Source organism: Astyanax mexicanus, chromosome 9, assembly GCF_023375975.1.
Source record: "Astyanax mexicanus isolate ESR-SI-001 chromosome 9, AstMex3_surface, whole genome shotgun sequence".
In the NCBI taxonomy this organism is placed as follows: Eukaryota; Metazoa; Chordata; class Actinopteri; order Characiformes; family Acestrorhamphidae; genus Astyanax; species Astyanax mexicanus.
Window position 1 is genome coordinate 8,838,974 of NC_064416.1, and position 13,527 is coordinate 8,852,500.

The 13,527-nt window shown below is 35.2% G+C and overlaps 1 protein-coding gene across 1 annotated transcript in view; it reads right to left on the reverse strand.

Annotated features, from left to right (window-relative positions):
• Positions 1-2,925: 2,925 nt before the first annotated feature.
• si:ch211-14c7.2 (uncharacterized) overlaps positions 2,926-13,527 on the reverse strand; it is a 21,772-nt gene continuing 11,170 nt past the window's right edge. Inside the window, exons 4-7 of the mRNA XM_007251570.4 lie at positions 9,846-10,063; positions 8,705-8,826; positions 6,938-7,061; positions 2,926-5,721 (exon numbers count right to left, since the gene is read on the reverse strand). Coding sequence (XP_007251632.3) covers positions 5,593-5,721; positions 6,938-7,061; positions 8,705-8,826; positions 9,846-10,063 — 593 coding nt within the window. The 3' untranslated portion in view covers positions 2,926-5,592. The remainder of the gene's footprint in view (positions 5,722-6,937; positions 7,062-8,704; positions 8,827-9,845; positions 10,064-13,527) is intronic.

Genomic DNA, 13,527 nt, shown 5'->3' on the forward strand with positions numbered 1-13,527 from the left:
AGACCTCAAGCAGTTTGGACTGTGTGTCTCTCCACTCTTCCTCCAGACTCTGCTCCCTTGATTTACAAATGAAATATAAAATGTACTGATGGTCAGTGATGGTTTGGAGAGACATGTCATCTGCTGGTGTTTGTCCACTGTTTTATATCAAGTCCAAACCCAGCTGGCACACAACCAACCTTTAATGTTGAAATGTGGTTGAAATATGACTAAAGTAACGTATGTTACATGTTAAAACAACGTTGAATCAACATTTAATGTTCAATGGTTGTGCTAACGTCGAAATTTTAACATTTTAATTTTAATTTTAACATAACAACGTTGCTATAGCAGCGTTGGCTCACTTTTTAAAATTAACAGTTGATTCAAAGTTGATTCAATGTTTATTCAACATTGAAATGCCAGCTGGGAAGTTTTAGTTCTTCCCATAATATGGATTGTATACCTGTAACTCTACCTCTTCACAACTTTACAACTGATGCTCTCAAACACATTAAGAGACAAAAAAATTCAAGTAAATAACTCTGGATAAGTTCAGGACAGCTGTTAACTGAAAGCCTGAATTCCAGGTGACTCTACCTCATAAAGCTGACTGAGAAAATCCAGCAGAGATGTGCAAAACTGTCTAATCCTAGCAAGAGGTGCTACTGTGAAGAATATAAAATATAGAACATATTCTGGTTTGTTTAATTTTTTTTGTTTATAGGATGAAAGCATGTATTCCTTTATAGATTTAATATAGTCTTTAATATTATTATTATTATTAAAATTACAATGTATAAAAATCATAAAAAAAAAAATATATTAAATAAGAAGAGGTGTGTTCAAACTTTTGACTGGTACTATACCCAGCTGGCATTTCAACGTTGAATAAACATTGAATCAACGTTGAATCAACGCTGTTTTTGAAAAGTGAATCAACGTTGATATAGCAACGTTGTTTCAACGTCATACATTTAACTTTTAATAAACCATAGCTAAAATTAGTAAATCCTATGGTTAACAAAGTGTTAACAATAAACTTACATCACTGTAAAAAAAAAGAGTATAACGAAAGTTACCCACCACCACCACCACCAATCTGATTCAACATCTGATCTCAAAAACACTAAAACCGTAAAACTATTAGAACATGAACATGATGTTAAATTAAAAAGTAGTTACTGCAAATAGAAGTAAAACACTTTTTCATTCCTCCATCCAACCATTTTTATAAATTATGGTGATGAAATGGAAAATGTTGATTCAAAAGGCAGAAGGTTGATTATTACATAATCATTATGTTGATTCAACGTTAAAATTTCAATCTTAGCACAACCATTGAACATTAAATGTTGATTCAACGTTGTTTCAACGTTGAACCAACAACAGACGTTACTTTAGTCATATTTCAACCACATTTCAGCGATGAAGGTCGGTTGTGTGCCAGCAGGGTAACCATCTGGTATGCTGCCATCTTGAAAGAAATACCTAGAAATTATGACTAGAGTAGGGAACTAATAGTTAACATAATTACATATTTGCATCTATTTAGAATACATATAAATAAATATACAACACCCTTCTCATCACATGAGATACAAAAGCTGATTAATATTTTAGGTCTAGACGTGTTTTAAGCATAATAAAAGATTATTTCATATTTCTTGGCAACAAAACATAGTCTCCACATGAGCTCCCGTTGTTCTGTATGCTATTTTTTAGTTTTCCACAGAGTAAATAGCCCTAATGCAGAAACACAGCAGCGAGTGGAGAGTCACATGCTGTTCTGAAGGAGGCCGAACTGCAGGCTCTCTTCATTTCCATCTCTTAATCTGCCCCAGAGAAAACAGCTAGAGAGCAGCATGAGAACAGTTCAGCAGCAGCTGGGAATAATACGCTGTTGTCCAGTTTAAACCACAACACAGATATGACTAATCAACTTTTAGTGTTAAATAATAATCCTGTAAACATGCTGGTGTGTTAGGTGTGAGCTAAATGAGCTATGTTTGTTCCAGACGGCTTTTAACCCCTTAACACCCAAGTAAAACAAGTAGATTAAAGTATACTAAGCATTATTATGCTATAGTGCACTAAAGTGTTCTTTTAGCCACATTATTAATCAGTACTTAATCACTTTTGTACTTATTATATTTTAATTGTATAAAAATAGTACAAAAGTCTTACTTAAATTGTGCTAAGTGTACTTAACTGTACTGAAATGGAAGTATTTTAAATATACTTAAGTAACATTTAAACAGTTAATCTACTTCATGCATGTAACCCCATATTTTAAATATGCTTACAGTAAAATTATAATATATTTAATGAGTATTACAACTGTATCACTATTATACACTGAATATATTAGAAATGTACTAAGAATTGATGTTAAATATATGTGATCTATTTACATTAGAGTACAAATATGCTATACTTTATAAAAAAAAATACTTCATACATTATACTTTAAATGAACTACTGTAACAGTTGTTTTTTTAACACACTTTGCTAAAAATGTAATAATTATTTTAGAAGTATATCGAATTACATTAAATTAAAAGTGTACTTTATAGTATTCTGTTTTTATAAAATACACTATATTGTATTTATGTACTGTTATTAATGTACTTTTAATATATTTGAAGTAAGTACATACATCTGTTAGTATATTTACAGCATACTTAGACATTTCTCAATATGTTTTAAGTACAAATAAGTATATATATTTTTTAATTGACAAAAATGCTGGCCTGTTATGTAAAAGTCCATTAGATTGTCAGTTGACAGTGACGGAGTCGAGCAGTTTTGCAGTGTGTTTGTGACATGGCGTGTGTGTTTATTAGGAAGTATCTGTCGAGGTCGGAGGTCAGCCACAGTTAATTTGGTCACAGCTTCTTGTGAAAAAACAACAGTCCATGTGAACTCACACATGAGTGCTTTCAGACAAGAAACTCAAACACATGGGTTCTTCTTTTTATTATACCAATCGAACATGTTGACAGGAGTGAACACTGATGTTAAAACTGAGAAAATACGATTTATTTTTATTCTTCAGGATTTCACATTTGGTAAAAATGCCACACTACAGTTTAAATATTCAGGATTGAAAGCACGTGAAACAGGGACATGGGAAAAATAGAGGCTTTCGCTTGAAGTGACTGCTAATGGCCATTTTATCGGAAACCATTTTAAATTCAAGTGCACATGGTTTCCGAAATAATGGCCACGTTTTTACAACTCATTTCACCAGGGCTTCTTTCTTAGACGCAAGCCGTCACGCACTGGACAACAAACACTGATTGTAAAAGGTCAAATGTAAAGGGATTTATGTGAGGTGTAACAGTTATGGATTTATGGACAATATTGCATTTTTCACACCCATTCATCTCAAGGGAACATAAATATATAATAAATAAAATCCTAAATCCACATCGCAGCGTTTAAATCAGCGATGCTTTTTTTCTGCACAGTTTTTTCAAGCCCGGTTGTATAGTTTTGGCACAGGGACTGACTGTGCAATACTTTTTAATCAATAAAAAAAAAACAATAATTTTAAACTTTGATGTTGTGTGATTTTTTTTGTTTAATTTTAAAGGAGTACTCCACTTTGTTTCCACCTAATCTCAGATTGTTGTATCTGTGTTGGACAGTGTTTTATCAAAAAGAATAATTCTAACTGGTTTAACTATGCTTAAAAAAGAACAGAAAACCTGCTATTAAAAGTATATTTATAATAGAAGACAGGGGGCAGGCAATGTATGTGTGCTGGAGTAGGAATAAAAACGTTATAAACGTAATAAAAATGTGTATGTATGTTGGATTTGTCTCTTTACAAATACTACTTTCATAAATAGACAAATAATATTACAAATAATACAATTAAGACAGTAATCCTTTTTCCACACAATAAAGTTTCAGGTCTGAGACCCCGTCCATTCAAATCTGGATATTTTTAAAAGTGTGGTTACGTTTTTTAGAGGAGGAACTTGCCTGAAGCACCTCCCCTTTCCAATTAAACCACCAAAAAATCCCTTGGACTGCTTTTACGTGTCAGAACAAGTTTTTGCAAGCCTCCACAGCCCTGTCTCTTCCCTTTAACTCTGTTAGGCATCCTACAACAAGCAAAAGCCAAAGCCGAAGCCCGAACTTCAGCCAAAAGATCTATGAATTCTCTCCGCTCTCGTCTTTCTCTTCGGACATAGCCATAAGCTGGTGGCATGCTTTGAACTACTACCACTCAAAACTGCTGAAATGAACATGTCAGCCCAGTTGTCCCTCCTACAATAGAACATCAACCCATGAAAAAAATGAAAAATTATTAATGCAACACTGGGTTGAAATAAATCTTGTGACCAGAGTTGGAAAGTAACTAATTACATTTACTCGCGTTACTGTAATTGAGTAGATTTTATGAGCAATTTGTAATTTTTAAAGTAATTTTTAAATTAGGTAATTTTACTTTCACTCCAGCTCATTGTGACACAAGTAAGTTACTTCGCTACTCTGGAAAACTCCCCGTTACTGAGTAAAAACTGAAACACTGGGAAAAAAAAAAAGTGGAGTTTTGTTCTCCATGGCAGCGCAGCTGAACTTCTCCATGCAGTTTTTATTATTACGGTTAGCGGGAGAGACGCTGTGTAAATCCGCTGTGTAGCCTGGGGTCTGTGCGCACGGCTCGGGGGAACCGGCTTTCTGTCGAGTTATGCTACCCATCGATATGTGCTTCTTTACGGCACTGCGCATGCGCTCACCAACAAGTTCTTTTTTTTAAGTTTTCATGTTTTTCATAATAATTCCTTAAGTTTTTATTGGGAACATTAAACAATCTGCTTGGATGTAAAAAAAAAACATGTAAATAGAAGTTAAAGCATAGCAACGGCAAGTTAAAAATAATAATGAACTGTAAAACTATAAAAATACCGTTTCTAGTCACCTATATGACCATAACCTTTAACAGTATAAAAAAATGGATGCCACTTTTGTACTTTTTTACATCAAATAAATAAAAATAACTATGTAACTTTTACTCAAAGTTCATTTTAAATTGAGTACTTTTTTACTTTTACTCGAGTTGATTTTTTGATGGGTACATTTACTTTTAATTGGGTAGAATTTTAGCAAAGTAAAGGTTTTTCAGTACTTTTTCACCTCTGCTTGTGACATTGCAGAAGCTTAATGAAACAATGCCACAGTGAACACGAGCCGCAATCAAAGCTAAAGGCGATCCAACCAAATATTACAGTTATTTTGTAGCTTTTTTTGGGTCAGGCAGTGTAATTGTGTTTTGGTTCAACAGGGTTTCTGTTCTTTTCTAAGCTCAGTGAAGCACAGTGACAACACTGTCTGTGTTAATCAACCGTATACCCAAAAACATCTCAGTAGAAAGAGATCAATATGAGTGGATTTACTGGAGTACTCCTTTAAATACCTGTGTTATAGCTGATCAGCAGTTGGGTGAAAAACACTACAAATCAATAATCATCCAAAGGAGCAGAATGAGAGATGCACAGACTTCTGAGAAAAAAACTACAGTGGTCAACACGAATATCCTCATGTTGTTCTCCAGTTTTGAAGGGTAGCATAGATCCACAGCTGGGCTAGTTTGGGATGCTAGGCCGTGATGTTCCTGTTGATGTCGTAAGACAGCCTCCTTTTAACGTTAGCCGCTAGCTGCTGGTTGGACGTTGGCAAGTTGGGGGAAAACCTGGCGGTGGCCTGCTTGCGGCTGGACACGCGCTCCTGAGAAAGAAAAAATAAGATAAAACAATGATAATACTATTGAAATGTGATTTATAACATGTGATGGCTCCCTCTCCTGGCCTCAGCTGGAGGTGCACTTATCACATACTGTATACACACTGACATGCCAAAAGTCATGGGATGGCAGTATGTAAATTACTTGTGATCACAAGGTGTGACCTCAGGGGTAAGTTCTGAGGTGTTATCTTGTGAGTGAGGATGAAAACTGTCTAGCAGGCTCATGGCAATGCAATGTGAGTCTGATAGTGCGTGCAGATGAATTAGACGTTCCATTTCTGAAGTTAAAGTGCAGGTAATGAACATTCCTGGATCCACAGCATTACATGTGCACCAGAAATATATATAGAAAGCTGATATTACCACCCACAGTGAACAGCAACTGCAGTGGGTGGTAATGATCATGATCAGTGACTTCTGGCTAGAATTGCCCCAGTGAATAAACCAGTGACTCAGAAATGGGACATGGAACAGTCTCATATCCCATGATATTTGGCATGTTCATGTAATCACAATAATAATAATAATAATAATACTGATAATAATAACAACAATAACATCTAAATGTTGTATATATAATAATGTTAATAGTAAATAAAAATAATAAGAAGAATAAGAACATATATATTAGCGGTTTCAATCGATTACATTTAATCAGATTAATCACAACAAAATTCTTCGCATTTGTTTTTCTTCAGACGCAAATTTTTATAGTGAATATTTAAATGTAAATTAAAGTATGAATGTAATAAATGTCAAATGCAATTATATGTATATAAGTGGTGTCAGTTTAAATAATAGTATATACTTGTATGTTTGAGGGAGATAAAATCAACGTAGGGTGCTGGAATAAAGAATGCATGATAAATTGGATTGTAAAGGCCTCAGCTTGGTTGTGAGGATTTCTAAATTCGAACTTAATTTGATGAGAATAAAAATCTCAGTAATAAGGAGCAAGGCAGGAAAGTGCAGGTCTCTATGTGTATGTGTGCGTGCATGTGTGTGCGTGCATGTGTGTGTGAGACAGAGAGAGAGAGAGAGAGAGAGAGAGAGAGAGGCAGAAATGTTACTGTGACAAGCCTATAAACACCACAGCTAAAATAAGCTGTTTAATTCTGCCTTTCTGATCAGAAAAAGATAAAATATTAATCAGGTGTAAATGTGAGCTGATGAGACCGCAGTGCTGTAGTGTACTTACAGAGCTGACTGTACCCAGGTGCAGCGACTGGAGGAGGAGCTTACGGCTCAAAGACTCCGCCCGCTTATATTTCACATCAATCATCCGGTCCAGGTCTTGAAGGCCGTCCAACAAGCTCTGGTTCCTTTGGGCAAAACACAGAGATTCTCACTGGCTGCCGTTCAGTAACGGAGGTTAAATCTGAGACGCTGGTTATCAGACAAAGCTCTGCTTCATCACTAAACCAACTCTGAGTGAAAGAGTGAAATACAGGATTTAACTCTACTTATCTGTGCTCCAGTTCAGAAACACTACAGCCATTGTTCTCTTAGTCACACACACACACACACACACACACACACTCCCGATTCAATACTGCAATCTCATACATGACCACAAGAGGGAGGTAGAATACAAGCTTATTAACAAGAACAAGAGTTTTTTTTTTTTAAGAGACTCTATTTTTCTAATAAGTAATTTAGATTTTACACACTACTTATCCAATTGTGACCATGTCCAACTTTTCAGTCTATATCAGTTTAGCTGCACCTTTTCATGTTATACAGTTCAGCATGCATACAAACTGCAAACATTAACAGTTATGTAAAAAAATACTGAAGACTGAATATTGCTTAATTACCTGTTCGCTTTAAAAATGATAGTGATATTAACACCACACTAATTGGTGGACTATAACTAAGCATTCATATGGAGCTTTAAAGCTGACATTAGTACTTGAATCTGCATTTTGTATATTTTGAATAATAAAGAGTATTAAATAAATATTTAATGGCATATTTGTTTTGTGTTTTGAACTTGAGAGGTGCTGTTGAAAAAACACGTTCCAAAATAACAAATTAAGATCCTTAAATTAAACTATTTGATTTAAAAGTCAGAAATACATATTTAGGCCAAATCTAAAACATTCGGAAGACAGATTAGAATTTTTTTTTATTTTAAAGGATTTAATACTATTGATATAATATATGTATAGTAATATATGTTTTTAACAGTAAATTTTGTTACCTCCACGCCATTACTTTTTTCATGTTTATTAAGTGTCAAATACACTGCCTGACCAAAAACAAATTGCCACCTGGATGTAAGTAAATGATGTGCGGTTGATGCTGCAGTTGGTCTGCAGGTCTGGGTTCAGCAACAGTATGTGCTGAAAGAATGAGGTCAGCTGACTACCTGAATATACTGAATATAGACCAGGTTATTCCATTAATGGATTTTATATTTCTTCCCTGATTACACGGCCATATTCCAAGATGATAATGTCAGGATTCATGGGTCTGGAATTGTGAAAGAGTTCAGGGTTCAGGGAGCATGAGATCATCATTTTCACACATGGATTGAGAGAGTTCACCACAGAGTCCAGATCTTAACCTCATTGAGAATCTTTGGGATGTGCTGGATGGAGAAGAGAGGCTTTGTGCAGTGGTCAGACTCTACCATCATCAATGCTGCTGCAAAATCTTGGTGAAAATTTAATGCAACACTGGATTGAAATAAATCTTGTTACATTCCAGAAGCTTATTTAAACAATGCCACAGAGAATGTGTGCAGCAATCAAAGCTAAGCTGTGTGACCTTTTTTTTGGTTGCAACTTTTTTTTGGCCAGGGAGTGTAATTTATTTAGATATACAAAATGCAGATTCAAATTCAAATACAGCTTTAAAGCTCCATACAATTATTTCTTGTTAGTGAGTTAAATAAATTGTTTCCTAAACTATCACTGTAAGCTCCAGTTAAAGGTAAAATTAAGACAGTGGAGGAACTTACTGGGATCTTGCAGCTCTGTTGTTTTCAGCAGGTCTCTGCAGAAGCTCCTTCAGTGTTGGAACATAGTCAACATCTTCACTGGAGGAGTCCACAGAGGGGAACGCCGCTAAAAACACATTAGACTAAACACACACACACAAAATAGTTTACATATATATACACACACATACATTGATTAACACAGTGGACCAACACCAGCAGATGACATGTCTCTCCGAACCATCACTGATTGGTGGAAACTTCACACTAGACCTCAAGCAGTTTGGACTGTGTGTGTCTCCACTCTTCCTCCAGACTCTGCTCCCTTCATTTACAAATGAAATGTAAAATTTACTGATGATCAGTGATGGTTTGGAGAGACATGTCATCTGCTGGTGTTGATCCACTGTGTTTTATTATTAAGTCTAAACTCAGTGCAGTTTTCCCACAAAATCTTACAGCACTTTATGATTCCCTCTACTGCTACTGCTACTGACAACTTTTATGGAGATATAGATTTCATTTCCCAGCAGGACTAAAAAGTACCAATTGGTCTCATATAATATCCTAATTTTCTGAGACACTGATTTTTGGGTTTTCATTGTCTGTAAGCCATAATCATCAACAATAAAATAAATAAACATTTAAAATAGATTACTCTGTGTGTAATACATCTATATAATATATGAGTTTCACATTTTGAACTGAATTACTGAAATAAAGTAACTTTTCAATGTATATACATTTTAGTCATAGTCTTATAGTCATAATTAAACAAACCAATGTCTGACATATTACCAAAGTATAGCAGATTTTATAGCCTTTAAAAGACCAGATTAAAGGTGCTGTTTACAAATTCAGTTCAACACACTTTTTTTTATAAAATTCAGCGAATGGTTTCTTACGATTCACTGGCTCTCCAGTCTAAAAAGCAATAAGAAATACAACTCTTCTGAAGCCCATTCAGCAATAGCGGGATTTTCTTTAGGACAAATCACTTGTTTTACCCAAATCCTACGAGCACTATGTCTTTTTGTAGAATATTTAGATTTTACTGCACTTAAAACACATTCAGAAAATCTGGTTGTCCTCAAACCTTTGACCAGCATTATTAACAGGGCTATAATCTCACGTGTGTGTTGTATTACATTATGTGTCATACCACGTTATGTAGAGATGAGAATGAGAGTTGTGTGTTCTTCGCTGCAGTCGAGCTCCACCATTGGCCATCTGATGATACCTCTGACTCCGCCCCCTTGCTTTCATCCTCTTGTTTAAAGGCAGCCCATGTGTCGTCTGACTGGTGAAACGACTGGACTCCGGTCCAGTCAGACGTCCAGGACATGGGCTCGTTTGCATCAGCGATGTGTGTTTTATGTTCTGTTGGGGTAAACACACAGTTATGTAGGGTTTTATTCAAATTTCTTTACCCTAAGTGGGTTTTGTACACCTGAAACTTGATCAATCCATGATTGATGTGTTTGTTACACTGTATTCTGAACATTTTGTCTGGTTAGTTTTGGTTTCACACTGCAGTTTAATGACTGAGCGCATCAAAAAACTTTCCTATGCTCTGTCATCATATATGTGGGCTGCATCTCCCTGTACTTGACACTGATTGGTTTATAGAACATTGTCAGTTCACCTTTCCAGAACTCAGAATTTGAATCACCTTCAATCACACAGCAGAATCCCAATGTTACAACAGACAATGTTACAAGAATGTTTAGCAATATTTTGAAAAGGTTCCAGGAAGGTTAGCCTGTAACATTACAGAAATAATGTTCTAGGAATGTTCTAAAAACCTGTGACATAATAATGTTTGTATCAAACCGTTTCTTACATTACATTTCGTATTCATTAGATGAATACTAACATTAAGGAAGCATTAAAAATAATATTTTTACATGACACTCCAGGGACGTTACCAGAACATTTAAAAACATAAAAAAAACATACCTGTCAAGTTTGGATTTAAAAAAAGGAAAAATAGGGAAAGCCCAACCGAGGTACAGTATCATAGTATCATTATATAATATGTTACAATTAATATTAGTATATTATATATTCATTTATAGTGTTAATATTTTAATATTATCTTGTTGTGATTAATAGTATTTAATGCAGTCAGTAGTATGTATGATATTATACATATGTACATACTATGTATGAGGATGTATCATCATAGTATGGAGTTTTTTTGGTGGGAATGCCCTCTCGCGAGAACTGAGGCTTGTAGCAGCTTGGGGTTCAAATCTCATGAGATTAGTGGCATTTCAGTTTGGAGGAATGTCTTTTTTATTATATAATATAATACAGGAAAATTATGAGAAAATACTACTACGGGAGGACGGCGGGAAAGAGGGGTAAAACACGGTGGTTTCCTGGCCAAAACGGGAGACTTCACATGTATGAACATTCTTACAACATCCAGGAAATTTGACATTAAGAACATTCAAGAACATTAACTGTAGCGTTTAGAAAATGCTCTACTAACTAAAAAAAAAAAAAAAACCTGGAAAGAGCATACCAGAACATGACAGGAACAACCAGCGTAATCACTTGCAGGGTTTCGGCACAAGACTGGTTCTTTTTTCATCTTCTATTGTTTAAAGGCTGATGATAGGATGCTTTATCTTTCCTGTAACTGGTCTGAAAGTCTGATCTCTCTAAAGTGTTTTTCCACACTGCGTCTACACTGGACCATGGTTCAGCTGCTCAGTTGGTCTTTAGTTACACGGGTTGGACAATAAAACTGAAACACCTGGTTTTAGACCACAGACAGTTCTGGTGGAAACAGGAGAGTTGAGGTGCACAATGAATTCTGCCGTGATTTGATCAGTCGTGGTTTTGTGTTTTTTGGATACAATCCGGGTTAGCACCCGAACATCCCTTTCAGACAGCTTCCTCTTACAGCGTCCACAGTTAATCCTGTTGGATGTGGTTGGTCCTTCTTGGTGGTATGCTGACATTACCCTGGATACCTTGGCTCTTGATACATCACAAAGACTTGCTGTCTTGGTCACAGATGCTCCAGCAAGACGTGCACCAACAATTTGTCCTCTTTTGAACTCTGGTATGTCACCCATAATGTTGTGTGCATTGCAATATTTTGAGCAGAACTGTGCTCTTACCCTGCTAATTGAACCTTCACACTCTGCTCTTACTGGTGCAATGTGCAATTAATGAAGGTTGGCCACCAGGCTTCTCCAATTTAGCCATGAAACCTCCCACACTAAAATGACGGGTGTTTCAGTTTCATTGTTCAACCCCTGTAAATGTTTATTAGAAATATTTACCTGGAACGCTGTCAAGTCAGGTGTGATGTCATTCCCAGCTCTGACTTCTAAAGGTAAATGTAGCATATTACCAGGGTAACCTATTTTAACACTTTTCAGACAGCAATCATGAATGAATGAATGAATAAATGAATTAATGAATGAAGTTACACTTATTTAGTGCCTTTCTAGAAACCCAAGGATGCTTTTCAATTTACACGTTTTACACACAACCATTCATACTTAGCACTCATCCACACCAGTGAGAATCAGCGACCAATAGCGCACAGCATACTCTCAACCGGAAATAACTTTCCACCAAGAGGACTGTATCGGGCACAGTTAATAATAAATTAAAAGCGTAACAAAGCGTTGCAGAATTACATAAGCACTTAATATGCATTTTGAACAAAAACCTCTTTATTTAAGACTCAAAAGTCCTTAATCGTCTTTACTGTAATTCTTTTGTAATCATTTGTTTTTACACATTGTTATCACACTGATCCTCATAAATAAAGTATGGGAATGGTTTTCTGCCAACGTCCCATTTTCATAAATGATCTACTTGGATGACCTGATTTTAAAGAAGTGAACAAAAGAGGCTATTTTTGTTTACTACCTGCTCCTGCTGCTTCCTGCCTCACTGCTAATCCCGGATTAACATTACGCTGCATTCAGACGATTATGTAGCTAAAGGGTAATAAAACATAACAGCAAGAAAATACAACCTAATAAACAAACAAAAAAGGAGCACTGTGTATTAATACCCTGCTGACAAAAAATATAGAGACCAGCATGAATTCTATGCCGGTCTTGGTAATAATAATAGGATCCTCCCAAATACTGTAGCTTCCTAAATTCTTCTCAATGGTTTAGTCCCATATTATGGAAGCCCATTTCCGCCACCTGAAGAAAAAAAAACGTCCTCAACTAAGTCATAATTATGAGATAGAAAAGTCATAATTATGGGATAGTAAGTCATAATTATGAGATAGTAAGTCATAATTATGAGATAGTAAGTCATAATTATGAGATACTAAGTCATAATTATGAGATAGTAAGTCATAATTATGAGATAAAAAAAGTCATAATTATGAGATAGTAAGTCATATTTATGAGATAAAAAGTCATAATTATGAGATACTAAGTCATAATTATGAGATAGAAAGTCATAATTATGAGATACTAAGTCATAATTATGAGATAGAAAGTCATAATTATGAGATAGAAAGACATAATTATGAGATAGAAAGACATAATTATGAGATGACTTTTTATCTCATAAATATGACTTACTATCTCATAATTATGACTTTTTTATCTCATAATTATGACTAAGTTGAGGACGTTTTTTTTTCTTCAGGTGGCGGAAATGGGCTTCCATACATTTTCTTATAGAGGTTTTAAATTGTTTTTTTTTAGATTTAAATCTGACTAGTGTTTTTTTGTCATGCTTTGAGCAAGTTTGTCTTCTTGTCTTGTTTGATTGCTCCCAGTGGTTCTTCTTCATATGAAAGATTGTGTTTTGAGTCTCAGGTTTTTATGCTTTTGGGAAGTTTTTTTTTC